The 19,298-nt window shown below is 41.0% G+C and overlaps 1 protein-coding gene across 3 annotated transcripts in view; it reads right to left on the bottom strand.

Annotated features, from left to right (window-relative positions):
* Positions 1–19,298, bottom strand: part of SLC25A21 (solute carrier family 25 member 21) — a 588,543-nt gene that overhangs the window by 282,065 nt on the left and 287,180 nt on the right. For all 3 annotated transcript variants that reach the window (XM_060262736.1, XM_060262738.1, XM_060262737.1), the window contains exon 2: positions 15,382–15,430. In XM_060262736.1, coding sequence (XP_060118719.1) covers positions 15,382–15,430 — 49 coding nt within the window. The remainder of the gene's footprint in view (positions 1–15,381; positions 15,431–19,298) is intronic.

The raw sequence follows: 19,298 nt of genomic DNA, 5'->3' as shown, positions 1-19,298 counted from the left end.
ACACTTCTCCTTCGTGGCCCACTAAAATTTGGGGGTGGAGCCAAGAGATGTTGGGGGTGGAGCCGGAAGACAGAAATTATGTCATTCTGGTGGTGTCAAGAGCCAAGGGATGTCACTTCCAGGGCACACTGAACCAAAACTCCACTTTTTCCTGTGATGTCACTTCTAGGGCACTCCCCCAAACCTGCCTCTTCTTCTGAAGTAACTTCATTTCAGAAAAATCTCTCTGAAACTCATGCTGAGCCAAAATGGGGGTGGAAAGTGGGCAGTCCTCTCTTTTCAGCCCCACATCTGCATGCACCTATCTGTGTGTTCTTCTCCAGCTTGCAAGCACTTCTAATGCCCATGTTCAATTGCCTGCACCACCTACACACCCCTCCTCAACAGCACTGGCCAGTGTATGCAGTTGGGAGTGCTGTTGCCATTGCCATCAGGAATGACAGCACTGTGTATCACACAGGGCCATGGCTGCTGCTCTACCTCAAAATATGCTGAAACATTTAGTAGGCCCTTCCTTCAGCCTGACTCAAGCTATAACCAAGCTTGCTTGGTTTCAAGAAAATCTTTCGACAGCTATTTTTCATACTTTTCTTTGGCTGAAACACTGGGAAATTGCTGTGAAAGGTAGCAGAGAATTGTACTGCAATTAATGAATTAATTTCCAGTTATATGAAGTTCAAACAAGCTTTTCTATAGTTACCCCAAAAAGGATATTCATGAAGGGCCTGTAGCTTTTTATTGGCTGTGTTTCCCATGCCTTTAAAAGCAACCTGTTTTGCAGATATTTAGCCAGTGAACTTCTTTCATCCTTTTTAATATCTACAAGAGGTGTCAGGCAGCTGTTAAAAGCAGGACAGTAAAATGGTGCCAGTTCATAGTACTATCACTTCTAGTGCTGTTGAGATATACTGCAGTAATCTCCAATAATCTCTTTCTGTCCCACACCTCTCACTCTCACTCACTCACACAGAAATCTCATAGGAAGACCAGCTGGCTACAACTAGGGGTGCCAACTTTTCATTGGCAAAGCTCCTATGTCTGCAACAACAGTATGATGAACAGAAAAGTTTCATCCAGTAAAAAATAGAAGGAAAGAAAGAAAAGGAAAGAATGAAATGGAAGTAGAGGAAAAGACACTGTTGCTTCCCTCCCCTCCAGCACCAAGAATACAGACAGAGCATCACTTGCAGGGAAAGAAAGAAAGAAAGAAGAAAGAAAGAAAGAAAGAAAGAAAGAAAGAAAGAAAGAAAGAAAGAAAGAAAGAAAGAAAGAAAGAAAGAAAGAAAGGAAGGAAGGGAGGGAGGGAGGGAGGGAGGGGGGGAGGGAGGGGGGGGAGCTTTCTTGCCATCAGATGACCCTAGCCAGCAATAATTCTGCCCAGGGGTCATTTGGTAAAAAAAAATAGCTACTGGAATGCCCACTCCCCACCCCTTCTGGCTGAAAAAAAACCCACACACCCTTCTTTGCCACCCAGGCTTCCCGGGGAAATCTCCCCAAAAGAGCATACTGCAAGGCACATGAAAGCTCATACCTTGAAGAACACTTCATGGGTCTATAGTGCCAGTGGAATCCAGCTTTTCTCTGGGAGAGGGGGAGAAGGAAGGAGAGGCAGCCAGCACCAAGAATACAGACAGAGCATCACTTGCAGGGAAAGAAAGAAAGAAAGAAAGAAAAGAAAGAAAGAAAGAAAGAAAGAAAGAAAGAAAGAAGAAAGAAAGAAAGAAAGAAAGGAAGGAAGGAAGGAAGGAAGGAAGGAAGGAAGGAAGGAAGGAAGGAAGGAAGGAAGGAAGGAAGGAAGGAAGGAAGGAAGGAAGGAAGGAAGGAAGGAGGGGGGGGAGCCTTTCTTGCCATCAGATGACCCCAGCCAGCAATAATTCTGCCCAGGGGTCATTTGGTAAAAAAAAATAGCTACTGGAATGCCCACTCCTCACCCCTTCTGGCTGAAAAAAAAACCACACACCCTTCTTTGCCACCCAGGCTTCCAGGGAAATCTCCCAAAAGAGCATACTACAAGGCACATGAAAGCTCATACCTTGAAGAACACTTCATGGGTCTATAGTGCCAGTGGAATCCAGCTTTTCTCTGGGAGAGGGGGAGAAGGAAGGAGAGGCAGCCCAGCTCCTCTCTGCACAACACAGAGATGAGGGAAGGAAGGAAGCCAAACAGAGCTCAGGCTTTGCAGCCTGTGTCAGTCTTCAAGGCTAGCTTTTTTCTGCACGACAGAGAGACGGGGGAAGGAAGGAAGCCAAATGGAGCGCAGGCTTTGCAGCCTATGTCAGTCTTCAAGGCTAGCTTTTCTCTGCACAACAGAGAAATAGGGAAGGAAGGAAGCAGAGGTCATGTTTTGCTGGGGGCGGGGCTAGCTTTGGCTTTTCTTGTGACCCGGTAGTGAGGCTTCTGTGGCCCAGTACCGGATCACGACTCTGCAAATGGGAAACACTGGTCTAGGGAATTAAATTGAGGACATACAAAAACACAATCATATTTGTGGGCTACACCCTCTGATCAGTGATCTTAGGTGGCCCTGCATTCAAGGAAATAGATAGTTGTTGTAAATAAACATTTAACAGGAAGCAGTTATACTAAGTTATGTTACTTGAGTATATTTAGGCCATATGTTCACATTGCATCTTTTTTAGAACTTCCTAGGGATAAATCATAGTATTGGGAGAATAGCAGAAAATGACTGCATGTAGCAAACATCTTGCAAAAACATTTTCGAAGAACAGGCATCTCTCTGCCACAAAAAAATTCAATAACGTGTAAAGAAATCTCAGCTCGGATATGCTGTGCTGTTCTCCAGAGTTTTCATTAATTCCGCCCCCTACACATAGCATGGTAAATTTTGAAAACATGCCTCATCAGAGCTACACTCAAGGGCACTTGATCCAATCCCAGTGAAGATCCATTAATTTGAAGATGCCACCCAGCCAAAGTTACATACATGCCTAATTTTCCTGTGGAAATTCATGGACTTAAAATGTTTAACTGTCTTTGGTTTGTGTCTTCTATTATTTCTGATTTGTGTTAGAAAAGTAAGACAAGAGCAACCTTTATATTTTTATATATTTTATACCTGAAGAGACCTTTATACATGCAATGTGTATACCTTTATACCTTTCACATGGTTTCTATCTGAGAATATGTGACAAATCCTAGGCATAATCCTTTGTCTTGCCTCAATTATAATGTCATTTTAATGACACAGGGGATCCCATCATGTACATTAATATCGCACTAAACTGGTACTAACATGAATACAATATCACTCACATTTCAAAGTTTAGAGAAACATCTCAGAATACCTACACCTGGGCCATGTGTTTGAACCTAACACTCTCCTTTACTATAAAAACTCATTTTATTATCCTGTATAGTACCCTTATGCAATAAACCACATCATTCAACAACTTTTCTTTCTTGGAGGAGGGGGGAACAAGGGCTTTTGTGCAATCTCACTTTCATATAAAAATACTTCAAATGCCTCCCCCTTCTACAAACAGGTATCCTCAAATGTATCCACTTCTCTTTATGTGTGTAAGATCATGGATATTTTAGGAATATTAGCCTCCAGGTTTGTTAGACAGAGGTGCCATCACCACCAAAGGGCCTCAATAAGTATCCAGATTGATTTTCTTCAGATTATTTCTGGAGCAGAGGCATTTCCATTCATCACCATTCTATTTTGTGATGGCATGCATTTTGTAGGTGTATAGAAGAAGAAGATATTGGATTTATATCCCGCCCTCCACTCCGAAAAGTCTCAGAGCGGCTCACAATCTCCTTTACCTTCCTTCCCCACAACAGACACCCTGTGAGGTGGGTGGGGCTGGAGAGGGCTCTCACAGCAGCTGCCGTTTCAAGGACAACCTTTGCCAGAGCTATGGCTGACCCAAGCCCATGCTAGCAGGTACAAATGGAGGAGTGGAGAATCAAACCCGGTTCTCCCAGACAAGAGTCCGCACACTTAACCACTACACCAAACTAATCCAGGTTGTTTATAATCTGAGTAGGAGAGGTGTTATCAAGGTAGAATGCTGGTTTTGCATTCATGAGCTTCCACACTTCCACACTTTATAAAAGCATTTAAGAGAATTCTACCTGAAATTCCAAAAGCCTTTAATAGTCAAAATAGTTATGGTCTGACCCAATATATGTTTAGCCCAAAAGGGAAAATATATATACATGGAAACACCACAACATGAAGTGTCCACATAATGATGCCAGAGAAGATGCCTATCAAATTTTAAAACTGTAGCAAAGGATAGTCATATCCTTAACTGCGGAGAAAGAAAAGAGTGGAAAAATTTCATAGCTCTTAATTTATTGAAAGATGTGATCAAGACAAAGTTAAAGACTACAAAGTCCAACTGGTTTCATGTTAAAGCACTTGCTTGACTCTGGCTACTTTATTTATTTGAATGTATACTTCACCTACTAATATAGGACAACTACAGTGAAGTATGTAAATACATAAGGTAAAGTAGTCCTGTACCTCTTCTTCCTATGAAATACTTCCCAAAACCTGATGACCTATGCACTGCTAACCAATATCAATATACAAAAAATCCTTCAAGGGAAGAATCTCAACTTGGCTCAGTGTGGGTGTGATCACACTCAGAATTTGCTCCAGCAGTCACTTGGCTTTGAAAAAGCCGCACCAGAAAGAGACGTGCTGGGGCAATCAAACTGTACCCACTATACATGTGGGCTATGATTGTGTTTAGAGGAATATTTACACTGCTTCTGTGCATGTAGGGCATGTGCAAGGCATGACCCAGCCATACAGCCAGCAGAAAACATGCCATGCAAGCACTTCATCTGTTTGCTGCCAGGAATCACGCTAATATTCTGTGAAAAAGGCCCATTCATAGAAAGGAGCCCTACTCTCCAACACTTCCTGCATAGGTTCAACATTTTTTTTTTTAATAAAAATTTTTATTGTTATGTATTCCACCACCAATCCACCTCTGTGAGAGTCCCAGGCCATAGATACATTATAATATTCCATAAATTTATAACTATTAACATTCCGTCCAAATACAACTCCGTCACTCTATTTAAACATCTTATCCATTCATTTTCTTATTAACCAACCAATCGTCTTAAATTGTTTAAACTTTTCCAAATATCTCACCATCTTCCTAAACCATCCCTCCTCCTGTTCCTGACCTTTAATCCATTCATTCTTCGTATCTTCATCGTTAAATACTCCAAAATAATTATACTATTCATTCTATCCCTCCAGTGATTAATTGTCAATTCCTCAGCTTCTTTCCAATTCCTTGCTATCACTTGTCTTGCTGCTACTAACATCAAATTAATCCATTTACTATCCTCTTTTGATCTTAATCCCACACCATCCAAATTAATAATTGCCATTGCTTTGGATATACTTATTTTCCATCCCATAATCTTTGTCATCTCTATGCCAACCTGCATCCAGAATTTTTTCACTAAGGGACAATCCCACCACATGTGACTGAAAGTTCCAATTTCTCCACATTTCCTCCAACAATTTTTACTCCCTGATTTAGAAATATAATACATCTTAATGGGTGTATAATACCATTTCTGTATCATCTTCAATCCCTGCTCCTGCACTAACCTAGATGTTGTAACAAACGGAGGTAATCTAAACATCCTCTCCCAATCTTCATCTAAAATTTTATCTCCAATATCTGTTTCCCAATGTTCCTTCAAAAATTCTCTCGGGATTTCCCTGTACCTAATAAAATCTTATACAATTTTGAAACTATTTTTGACTTATCTTCTCTATACTCTTTCACCAATTTTTCAAAGGGAGTATTAATTCTTTTACCAATATTTTTAAGTTCTTCCTCCTTCAGCAATGAGGAGATTTGACTTTTTAACAACCAATTAATATTATTCAAAATATTATACTCCTCTTTCTTCACCCCATCAGTACCCCAAACCTCTTTCAATTCTTGAATCGTAATCCTCTTCAGTTTATCTCCTACTTCCTTTGACAGTGATCCCCTTAGTGGAGCAAATTTATCATAGTACCACATTTTAATAATAGATGATATCTCCGGAGCGAGTTCTATCTTCCACTTCTCCCATACCCTACTGGGCCCTATAAAGGTTGATAATTTATCACCTATCTTCTTCCTCCTTTTCGTTCTATCAAATAAACTTTCCTTTCCTCCTACTACCTCTAAATTTTCCTTTTCTATCCCGTTCAGCTCTTCTCCTAACTCTCCCTCCAACCAAATCATTAAGTGCCTTAATTGATATGCATCATAATAGTAAATTATATTGGGAATCCCCCATCCCCCATCTTTAATACCATAATATCTATACCTATTGGCTGTCCTTGGTTTCTTTGATGCAAAAACAAATCTATCTATATCTCCTTGCCATCTCTTCAGTACGTATTCTGGTATATGCCAAGGCAATACATAAAATAAATAAGTCAACCTAGGAACTAGAAACATTTTAACCATGGCATTCCTTGTACTAATTGACTCCTTCCTCTTCCTCCAGTCTCTCATTTTAACTTGAATTCCACTCCAGATTTTTTTATAATTATACTCAAATATTTTTTTTAATATTCCTAGGAATATTAACCCCTAAATATTTCACCATTTTATTTGCTATGGGAATACCCAAAATTTTTGAAGCTGCTAATTGTAACCCTGGTTTTACATTAACACACATCATTGAAGATTTTGAAAAATTCACTTTTAACCCTGACACTTCCTCAAATTCCTGTAGTATCTTTTTTAAAGGTGCCACTGCGGGCTCCACATCCTTAATTGTCACCATCATGTCATCTGCATACATTGTTAAGAGATTCCCATCTATTTTCCCTTTCCCTGGAACTTCAAAGCCTATAATTCTTTTATCCTTTTTTAATTTATTCACTAACGGTTCCAGTGCTAAAATAAATAACATAGGGGATAAAGGGCATCCCTGCTTCGTACCACTCAATACCTGAACATATCCCTCTACTGAACCACCAACTCCTATCAACGCCTTAGATTTAGAATATATTGCCTCAATCATATTTTGAAATTTCTCCCCAAACCTATACTTTTGAAATATAGTCTTCATGTATGTCCAATCCACAGAATCAAAGGCCTTATAAATATCCAACGCCAAAAGCGTAAGCGGCAAATCCTTATTTTTAGCTAAATAAACCATACCCATCACCTTCCTAACTGCCTCTACTAAATATTTTTGAGGCATAAACCCAAATTGCTCTTTCCCTATCAATTGTGCAATACATTTTTTGAGTCTCATTGCCATAACCTTTGCAAATATTCGATAATCCATATTGGTGATTGAAATTGGCCTATATGAATCCCTTAAAGTCTGATCTTTCCCAGGTTTCGGAATTAACACCAATCTCGACTCCAACCATGTAGGCGGTGTAGGAGATCCATCCAAAATTCCTTGAAACAATTCAGTCACATGAGGCACCAATATATCCTTAAAATGCTTATAAAATACCGCATTAAAACCATCCAGTCCGGGTGCAGATTGCATATTCATAGAATCTATAGCCATCTTAACTTCTTCTTCTGTTATATCCTTATCTAATTCTTTCCTACTATCTTCACTTAATTCTAAAAATTCCAACCCCTCACAGAATTTTTCTATATCTTCCTTTTTAATCCCTTTGTTTGCATACAATTTGTTATAGAATTCTATAAAATTCTCCAGTATCATTTTAGGTTCAGTTTCCAAAAACCCTATATCGTTCCTGATTGCCTTAATATTTTTCCTAACCTGAAAATTCTTAATTTTATTTGCTAAAATTCTTCCTCCTTTCCCTTCAAACTCATAATACTTCTGTCTGTTATACCATAATTTTAACGTAGTCCTATTAACATCCAATACATTCAACTCTTCCCTTTTCCTAATTACTTGTTCTTTATCCTCCTTCTTCTTAGATTTCCTAAATTTCTCCTCCAATACTCTAACTTCTTCTTCTACTTCTTTAATTTTCCTATCTTTACCCTTCTTCAATCTCACCAAATTCTGTATACACACACCTCTAATAGTGGCTTTCATTGCTTCCCATACTATTGTTAATGAAGTATCTGATTTCCTATTCTCTTCAAAATATCTTTCCATTGCATTTTTAATGTTACACTTACTTTCTTCATCTGCCACTAACCATGGATTAAACTTCCAATTATACGATCTATTACAATGACCTATTTGCAAAAAGGCTGAAACAGGGGCATGATCAGTAATCTTAATCATCCCGATCTCCATATCTTTTACCCAATTCCTCATTTCTTGAGAGACTAAGATTCCATCTAATCTTGAGTAAGTTCCATGCACGGCAGAGTAAAAAGAATATACATCATCATTAGGAAACATTTCCATCCATGATTCTAGCAGACCAAATTTCCCGCACATTCTTTTAAATTTCTCCGCCTTCCTTTTTTTAACATTACCTTTCCCCTGCAAGTTAATATTAAAATCCCCCCCTATTATTTTAGTATTGGGTGAAAATTTTTCAAACTTCTGCAAAAATCTATACAATACATTCAACTGATGCACATTAGGGAGATACAAAGAAGCTAAAGCCACCGGCTCTCCCTCCAAATGACCCTGTACAAAAATAAACCTTCCATCCTTATCTCTCATTACTTTATCTGCAACAAAATCTATTTTAGAATTAAATACTATTCCCACCCCTCTGCTCTTTGAGGAGCCTGGAGCAATAAATTTCTTACCTTTCCCAAATCCAGGGAAATTCATCTCTCTTTCCCCCCCATTATATACCTCCTGCAAGAACAGCACATCTGCTTTTAACTCTTGAATATATCTCCCAACTCTTGCCCGTTTCACTGGATTTCCTAGCCCTCTAACATTAAGAGTTGTACATATAACATTAACATTTTTTATCATATTATACCTAACCATAGCTCTTCCCCATATCTCTTCTGTTCTCTACCAGCCTGGAATTCTAAACCCCAATCACCCTTAACCAACCCCACCTGATGTTGCTTATCTACCCTCCACCTACCCTCCATTACCAATTCTACCCATCCAAGAAAAATGCAATATGCCAATGCTCGTGGCATATTTCTTGTATAAAGAATTCTACCCAATATGCATTCACTCACCTTCTTACTCCATTCATAATCCACCCATTCACCCCTTAGGTCCCAATTCTCCATCCATACCCCAATCACACCATCCAAACATACCAACATCATCCCAATCAGCCACCATCTACACATCTTCTTCCCAATCCTACCACTAAACACATCAGACATCCAGCTACCACTAACATCCATATTGGGGGGGGGGGAGAAAAAAGACATCTCTCCCACACTGTAAACTCAAAAAGAGCAACAGCAGCAATTAAAAAAAAAAAAACCAAAAAAACTGTTCATGTTGAGCTATTCCGGTCCTTCTATCTTCTTTCCTTCTTCCTTAATCCATCTTCCCTCAATCATTTCTTAGTCTTAGTCCTTTCCCTGAAGTCCCAAGTCTTTTTTTCCTCCTTTTTCTTCTTCCTCTGTTTCTGAGTGTTCCCCATTTGCTCTTCCAAACTATTTTCCCCTTCTGAGTCCCAGTCAGGGGAATGCTTGTAATCCTTAGGCAGCTGCAGTCCCACACGTTTAAACAGCTCCTCCATCTGCTTCTGATCTTCTGCAAACAGCTCTACTCCTTCATGCACCATTTTCAGAGCAAAGGGTGCCATTCTCCAGCTGTATTTCATTCCTTTATCCTGCAGCACCTTGGTAAACCCTCTTAACTTTTTCTTCCTGTTGATTGTTTCCTGTGATAAATCTTCAAAAGCCAACACTTTTTTATCATTATACAGTAACTTATCTTGCCTATCCAAGGCCTTCATGCCTTTAAGCACCTGCTCCTTTAATGTATATTTTCCAAAACACATTATCACATCTCTCGGCCACCTCCACTCAGCTGTCTGCTTCCCAACTCGATGAATACGATCCAAATCTTCCCTTGAAATTCCTAAGTCTGGGAGCATTTCAGCCATCCATTTAATCACATTATCCATGTCCTCCGTTTCTGGAATATTTTTCAACCGCAAATTTGACCTTCTGGCCCGATTTTCCAAGTCCATCAGTTTATCTTTAAGGTATTTATTTTGCTTTTCCAACTGTCTGGACTGTTTTTGCAACAAGTTAATTTTCTTCTCATTTAGCTGCGCCATTTCCCATGCACTATTCACAGTCTCTGCCATGGCTTCAACGGCCTCAGCTAAATTAGTTATTTTTTCATCCACAATCTTTGATACTGCCTTAATAATGCTATTCTTGGCAGCTTCCACAGCTCTCTTAACTGCTCAGCTGAGAGGAAGACGTGTTTTGTTTGAGCTCCCGGTAGAATGCTAAAGGGAATTAAGTATTCCTTCTTCTGGTGATAAAAATAACAAAGCCTTGAAGACTTTAAAATAAGTCGGTGATAGTTGTGAAGTGGGAGTCTGGAAGTTGGCCAGAGGCTAAAGTTAAAACTAATTGGTGCTGAGAGAAACGGCAATGGCGACCTCGGACTCAGAAGTTGAAAGTGAAGATAAGGTAATGAAACCAAAAGGTTCAACATTTAGAACCACTGTCATGATGTCTATTTCAGCCGTTTAATGTATTTTCTATAGTCGAGGCTTCCAACTTTTTCCACTGCTTGGCAAAATTAGCCCAGCATTAGTTACCATAAACCAACATACATATATGAACATATGAAGCTGCCTTATACTGAATCAGACCCCTGGTCCATCAAAGTCAGTATTGTCTACTCAGACTGGCAGTGGCTATCCAGGGTCTGAAGCTGAGGTTTTTCACACCTACCTGCCTGGACCCTTTTTAGTTGGAGACGCTGGGGATTGAACCTGGGACCTTCTGCTTACCAAGCAAATGCTTTAACACTGAGCTACCGTCCCCCCCACACACACCTTATGTATATCCTGTATGTATTATCAATTGGTTACAATTCTTGTAGGGTTTTTTTGTGGAGTCATATTTAACAAAAATATTTAGTTTTAAACATCATAATCATCTTTTAAAACTTCCTGTACAAGTTTAATGTACTTTTGTTCAATACAATTGTGCAGTTTTAACCTTTTTTCATAGGGAAAGTGTTCCAAACCTTTAATCGTTCTAGTTGCCCTTTTCTACACTTTTTTCCAATTCTATAATACCCTTTTTGAGATGCGGTGACAGGAACTGTACACAGTATTCCAAATGAGTCCGCACCATCAATTTATACAGGGGGGCATTATGATACCGGCTGCTTTGTTTTGAATCCCCTTCCTAATAATTCCCAGCGTGGCATTGGCCTTTTTTAAAATCACAATCGCACACTGTCTTGACATTTTTTTCAGTGAGTTATCTACCACGACCCCCAAGATCTCTCTCTCTCTCTTGGTCAGTCTCTACCGGTTCACACCCCCATCAACTTGTATTTGTAGCAGGGATTCTTGGCCCCGACGTGCATTATTTTGCACTTGGCCACATTGAACCTCATCTGCCACGTTGTCGCCCCACTCACCCAGCCTCAATAGATCCCTTTGGCGTGCCTCACAATCCTCTCTGGTTTTCACCACCCTGAACAATTTAGTGTCATCTGCAAACTTGGCCACTTTGCTGCTTACTCCCTACTCTGGATCATTAATGAACAAGTTAAAGAGCATGAGTTGTATCGACACGCAACCTGATGCAACCTGATGTTAAAGGGACGTGTTACACGTATAAGATTAGCCATGCTCAGTTTTAAAGACATCATTTTATCCGTTGGGTATGTCTCCTCTCCAAACTATGGCCACTTAGAACCGTTGCATCTCCACAATTCTCTAAATAACGTCTGTGTTGCAAAACACGCTTTCTCCCCAAACAATACGAAGCCTGCTACACCAGTGGCTGACCCTCCTTTCCCCCTAAGAAAACGGCCGGCATTCCTTGGGGGGGGGGCGGATCCCTAGCCATCCCTTCAGGGACTGTAGCGTCACTCCCTCATAAGGAAACATACGATGTTTGTTTTTTGTGTGGGCGGGGCGTGCATGTGTGGGCGGAGCAGCTGTCACTTTGATGATGATAGGGGCCCCTTATCTACTACTACCCTATGACTATTTGTTCTGATTGCGGCCTGTCCTATGATGAAGTAATAATAGGTGGAATTATTATAGGGGAGCCGCGGAGGTGTGGGCTGAGCCGGAGCGAGTTGGGCTGAGCGAGTTGGGCTGAGCCGACCTCCATTTTCCCAGCTCCCCCCTTAAATCTTCTATCTCCCGTTGACTCTCTCCAGTAAACCTTGAGGTGCCTGCTACCCTGCCAGCTCACCAAGCCAACTTAATTCTAGAAGCCACATTGGAAAATATAACGAAGTGCATACTTTCAAACAACTTATATAGCGCTTTTATGAACCCAGGGCTATTTTTGTAGCAGGAACTCCTTTGCATATTAGGCCACACACCCCTGATCTAGCCAATCCTCCTGGAGCTTACAGTAGACCCTGTACTAAGTGCCCTGTAAGCAGGCCTTTAATTCAGCAGGAGTTCACAGGAACTCAGCTCCTGAACCTTTCTGACACCCCCCCCCCACCTACCTTGTCCATTGAATAGCAGCTGCAACTGCATAACAATCCCTGGATGAGCTCCACCACCTATTTTTCTACAAAACGACCCCTGCCTGTAAGCTTTTGGAGGATTGGCTACATCAGGGTTGTGCGGCCTAATATACAAGGGAGTTCCTGCTACAAAAAAAACCAAAACAAACCTGTAAGAACCAAGCAGATAGCTTACAAAAGGCAAGATGTTTTCTTGCAACATCATATTTAAAAACTGCAAATCTCAGTATAGAATACCCAAGTTACCTTGTGGCTGAATCCTCTGCTACCTCTCCAGTAATCAAAGTCTGAAGCCTTCCTCCAGTCTAAGGATACTTACTCTTCCTCTTATTATTGATGGGACACTTAAGCTGGAGGAAGGCTGGATCCAACACCAAAATACGTTGTTGAGGCTTTTCACTGCCCTGGCCACCACCACTGCCCCTCAGCAAGCCAGCTGACTAGCTACTTCTAAGGCTGCAGGAGGCAACAACCAGCTTCCCTAGCTCCACATGGCATCTTGCTCTTCCCCCCTCCCACAACAGTAAACTCAAGGGACTTTTTGTTGCCCTGGCTGCCCCTGCTCAGCAAGCCAGCTGCCCAGCCACCTCCGGAGCTCCAGGAGACAACAACCAGCTCCCCTGGCTGCACATGACATCTGGTTCCTTTCCGCCTGCACACTCCAAAGGAAATTCAAGGAGCTTTTTGCTGCCCTGACTGCTGCTGCTCAGCAAGCCAGCTGCACAGCCATCTCCAGGCCTGTGGGAGGCAACAACCAGCCAACAGGCCACACATGGTGTCTTTCCTCTGCCCTCTGAAGAGTAGGCTTGCCAATCCCCAGGTCCCAGTGGGGGTTCTTCCGCTTTCCCAGGCTACTTCTTGCCCCCAGTCAGTTGGCCGGCAGGGGGAAGCCCCGCCCCCAGAGGGCCATGTGCATTTCTAGCTCCTGAAGCTTCAGTCTGTACTTGAGAAAGGCTTCCTCTTGGGATGGGGTGTCTGTGTTACTTTGAAGAAGTTGGCAGCAACTCGTGAGTAGAGATGCCAATCCCTCGCTTCCGTCGCCAGAAATGGGGGGAGGGGAGAGGGAGGGAAATGTCTGCTGAGCACTTCATTATTCCCTATGTGGAGATCGATTCTCATAGGGTATAATGGGGAATTAATCTGGAGGTTTCTGGGGCTCTGGGGGAGCTGTTTTTTGAGGTAGAGGCACCAAATTTTCATTATAGTATCTAGTACCTCTCCCCAAAGTACCCCCAAAGTTTCAAAACGATTGGGCCAGGGGGTCCAATTCTATGAGCCTCAAAAGAAGGTGCCCCTATCCTTCATTATTTCCTATGGAAGGAAGACATTTAAAAAGGTGTGCTGTCCCTTTAAATGTGATGGCCAGAACTCCCTTGGAGTTCAATTATGCTTGCTACACCCTTGTTCCTGGCTCCACCCCCAATGTCTCCTGGCTTCACCTCCAAAGTCCCCAGATATTTCTTGAATTGGATTTGCAACCCTACTGAAGAGCCTCCCACACCTTTTATTTTAAGGCCCGAAAGGAAGTCACAGTCTGGCTGGGACCCTCCAAGTCCCTCTTTTCCTACCTTCTCCCAGGCTGAGGAGATCCCCTGCAGTTCTCCCCCATATTGCTGGCACTGAGAGGCCATGAAGAGCCTTACAGTCTATTGAGAATGAAAGATATGCGTGGCCTGACTAGGGCCCTCTCAACCTTCCTCCTGGGCAGATAGAGGCGAGGGGGAGACTTACTTGATGCAGTGGGGGCAGGGCAGTAGATTTTCTTGGGTGGCAGCAACTCCCAGTTCCCGTTTCCAGTTAGCTGGCACAGCAGGAAAACTCTTCCTGGAGGTCTAGTTGAAACAAGAAGGACTGGGGCCTTGCAAGAGCCTCCCTTTATACGGCCCACCCTGCAGCCAGGCATCGGACTTAAACCAATTGCCCAGCACAGAAGCCAGTGAGCAGAGACCAGGCAGGTCAAAGGACAGGGGAGCAGGGCCACTCATTCCTTGGATCTATGCACTGGGCTGAAAATCCTCACGCTCAGCTCCAGAAATTGCTGTGCTAGCACACTCTAGCGTAGCTTACAGAGAACCCTAGTTCCTTGTTGGCTGTAAGAGTATCTCCATGATAATCTGTTCTTTAGGAATATGATCTGAAATATCTAACTTGTCAACAAAATACTTATCCTATGACCTATAGCATTATTATTATTATGGCTAAAAAAAATGAATGGAATTTTTAGGTACCGGTAAGTGTTTTTACAGACTGAGCAAGCAGGTGGTACTTGCCTTGGCACAAATGTATGTTCAAAAGCCAATGAACATGCGCAAAAGGTAGCTAGCATGAAACTACCTAAACTTGCATGTGCAAATACACTTTTAAAGAACTCTTCTTTCCACTGACTTTTGAAAACAAGACAGGCTGTTTTGGGTCACATTCACCATAAGTACTATTATATTTCTAAGGCAATATGACATTTCCAGTTGCAAGTGAAAACATTACTTCAGATGATAAATATGGTAGGGAAAAACATTACCCTGCTGTGCTTTCCCCCATTTTAATGGAAGAAGATCTCAGAGTGTCACATGAAGAGTGCATTTTTATTTTAAAAAGTATTTAGCACCTCCAGTTGACCTCTCAGCAGAAATGCATCATGCCATTCAAATTCTGTCTGTCAAATGCGATGAAAAACAGTAAGTAAATAGAAATGCCATTAAAGGGAGAAGTTATCTTACCAGGACAAGTTCTAGCGTTTTAAGTTCTGACAGCTTCCAATTTGGATATCTTCCAGTGTCAATAAAACTTGTTGAAGCAGAACCTTACCTGGTTTTCACCACATCGAGGGGATGCATCAAGCAAATTTCTACAAGACCTGTAAGATGATAGAGAAAAGAGGCCTGGTAAATACATTTGATCACTATGATTAATGAGGTATAAAATGTTCTAGGAGAAAGCATGTTTGGCAAAGGGAACAATATAAGCCAAAGGCAAGTATATTCTCCTTATAGTCTCCAAGTCTTATTTCTGAAATAAAACAAAATGTTGTGACAAAGTAAGTTTTTGTCACAAGGTATTATAGTATAGAGATGAAGACTTTATGGTCACCATTTAAAATTTCACTTCAGCCATAACCTTTGACCTAGTACTGTCCCTGTCGCTGAGCCACTATTTGTCAGCCTCAGGTCCTTACTAACAATGTTTAGGGATGTGGCCATGGTTCAATGGTAGAACATTTGCTTTGCTTGCAGAACACTCCAGGTTGAGTCCTCAGGATGTCCAGATAAAAAGACTTCTGCTTGAAACCCTGGGCAGCCACTGCCAGTCAGAGTTGACAATGCAGATCTTGGCAGACCAGTGGTCTCAAACAGTATAACGCAACTTCATGTGTTCAATATTATTATAGTAATATTGACTTCACAGGGGTTCTGCAAGCAGTGATTATTTTGAAGGGCTTGGAACATTTAAAATGTACCCATATATTTGCTATGTTTATTATTATAATGACAACAACAAACAGGGGTATCCATGAGAATTTATACACTAGGGAAATCCCATTTTGCCTTTACTCTTCCCCTTCTTTTCCTGCCCACTTTCGCCTCACTTCCCTTTTTGTGATCACTGTCTCCCCACTCACTGTCACTTCCACCGACCTCCTTGCTATTGCTGCTGCCCATATCCTCTTCCTCTTTGTCCTGGGGCTACTGTCTCAAGGCCTCACACCAAATCTCTAGGTAGGTGCTTCAGGGTGCTTTCTGGTTGTTATGCCAATGCACAATGGTAGCCAAATGCTAGCCAAGTCTCTTTTTTTAACCTTCTGCATAAAGATAATGTACCTAACATTTTAAGAGGTATTACCTCCAGCCAATACTTTCTATTGACAATTTTACAATTTTCTGCAAATCTGGAAACTTTTTTAAAGGTTTGCACAACCTTAAGCATAGCCATGGATGACTCACTGTATGGATGTTATTGTCTGTATGAGAATTTTACTACCTGTATTCAGATTTTTAAATTTTATGTAGTTGTTGATGTTGATGATGATGATGAACAGCAACCCCGTTCAAAGTATTTCTTTTTATTATTGCTTGAGAGTTGTAGTCAGCTATATGTAACAGGATGAATTCAGGCAAAGGCATTCAATTATTAACTCAGGAAGTAAAGGCATATACATGTAGAAGTGACACATGTTACTACTATAGTGAATAACAGAAAAGGCCTTTCTCTCACAGAGGCTTGCAGTAGAAAAAAAGTGAGGTATAGCATCCTATATGGGTACTATGCACAGTTTGGATGTGCTGAAATAGATATACCATATGTGCTGAAAGCCTGCAATCCAGCAAAAGTTCATCATAACTTAAAACTACAATCCTAAACAGGGTTCTATGTGAGAGCCAGTTTGGTGTAGTGGTTAAGAGCATGGACTCTAATCTGGGGAAAGCAAGTTTGATCTCTTCCACATGCAGCTGCTGGGTGATCTTGGGCCAGCCACAGTTCTCTCAGAGCTGTTCTCTCAAGAGCACTTCTTGAAAGAGCTCTCTTAGCCCCACTACCTCACATGGCTTTCTGTTGTGGGGAGAAGAAGGGAAAGAAGATTATAAACTACTCTGAGACTCCAAGTGAAGGATGGGATATAAATCCAATCTCCTTTTCCTCTTCATCTGCTTCTTCTTCCTTCTCCTCTTCTTCTTCTTCACCATCAAGTCGCTTTAGACTCTTGATGACCCCAGAGGGTTTTCAAGACAAGAGACTAACAGAGTTGGCTTGTCATTGCCTTTTAAAGCAACCCTGAACTTCCTTGGTTATCTCCTATCCAAATACTAACCAGAGCTCCAACATGCCTCCAATAATTTCCTGCATTGTGCAGGGGGTTGGACTAGATGACTGTGGAGGTCCCTTCCAACTCTATGATTCTAGGGCTGACTCTACTCATCTTCCGAAATCTGATGAGATTGGGCTAGCCTGAGTCATCCTTCTAAATCTCCTTAAATCAATGGGTTTAGAAAGGTGTGATTCTGCTTAGGACTCTACCATAAACCTCACTGAAATAAGCAAATCCAAAGGAAATGCAAATGGTATTTGGAAGCCATTTGTCACATGCCTCCAATCACCTTCAGTGTGAAGGGAAAGGGAGGGGCTTTGCTTAGTAACAGAGTTGTCATCTCATAGGAAAATCCAGTTGGAAATATGGTGCTTGATCTGTTCATGTTCACTGTGTGATCCCTTATTGACTTATATCATGCAGTGAAGAAGAAACTTAAAATAGCAGTGACCTAATGGCATATTGGGGCTACCAACAAGTATGAAGAATATGAATGACAATTATGGTAGGAGCTTTTGTGTGGCTTTTTTGAACCTCTCAAAACTGCTTTCTTTACATCAAAAACCTTTCCTCAAGTAAATCTGACACAGCACTAGTTTTGAGTCTTAGCCCCGCAAGACCATTTTTTAATGCAGGCATTTTTCCAGCAAATGAATCAGATGAATTCCACTTCCATTGGCAAGAAATATGTTTTGGTAACTTTGAGATTCTATTAGCTTTCAATGTTTCTTAAAGGATAAAAATCTTTCCTTTGTTCTCATCATTTAATTATACAGTAGGTTTGCATAGTTAGTTGATTTCCCAAGGCAGCACTCTTTGCATAATAACCAAGAATTTATACACAGATCTGTACAGGACCCTGTTAAAAAAAAAAGGAAAGGAAAAGAAAAAGGAAAAAGAAACAAGCTATGCAGAAAATGGTGGAACAGATAAAACACACGATGCATCCCCCCCTCAAAGTCATGCTAACTGTTGTAGCATGCTACTTTAATACTAGCCCCAAAAGTAAAAGGGTCTACTGCACTACTGGCAATCTGAGATGCAGACAGATCAGAACACTAAAAGTACAGCACCTTGTTCAGCTAATGTATGTCAGCTTTGCAAACAAATTTTACTAAGATTTAATCAATATAAGCATAATTAATGTACAATATAGGCTACCATGAACAACAATTCCTAAATAAGTCATAGGTCTTGTCAGGGAACATAAACTTTGAACTTTAGCCTTAAAATAGGATCCTAGTCTAACTGCTGAAAAGAAATTTACAACTCAGTGGAGTGGCCACAAGCCGTTCAACTGTAGCACTTTTTAAGTCCCCTTGATCTAAGTGAATTAGGAATGTATACATGACCAAGATGGTTTTAGCATCATCCAACTTGCCTTCCACAGACCAGTGGATCAAGAAAGAATTAAGAAGGTATATGTTAGACATCATTCCTAGCTATCAAGCTAGGAATATCAAGAAACATTCAGTAACCACCCTTTATCTTGTAACCTATGTGCACACAGTTTCCTAACATATTTTTCCAGACAACTAACAGGCCAAGTGGAGCTTAATATTCATCCCATTTAGACCATGATGTAATCAATACACCTTTTATCCTCTCCCCTTACTATAAATCTGAAGTAAGCATCTTCAAACAGCTGCATTACAAAACGGCTGCTTAGAGTAATTTCTAATACAGAACAACAGGAAATTGAAGCATAACTAAACATTTAGGAATTCATGTGTGTGGTCTTGACCCATCATGGATCAGGAAGTCCAATGTGGAATAACTGGGAAATGGAAAATTGTGGTTGACCATCTGAAAGAATATGAATGATGCATGTAGTAAAAACAACTATCCAGATCTTTATGACAAGCAGAAGTTCAGATAGGGAGGATCTAAAACTCTGACATGAGATTTGCCTCCTCCTTAA

Source organism: Heteronotia binoei, chromosome 21 (genome assembly GCF_032191835.1).
Source record: "Heteronotia binoei isolate CCM8104 ecotype False Entrance Well chromosome 21, APGP_CSIRO_Hbin_v1, whole genome shotgun sequence".
In the NCBI taxonomy this organism is placed as follows: domain Eukaryota; kingdom Metazoa; phylum Chordata; class Lepidosauria; order Squamata; family Gekkonidae; genus Heteronotia; species Heteronotia binoei.
Note: the sequence above shows the minus strand (reverse complement) of the source record. Positions and strands in the feature narration are given on the sequence as shown.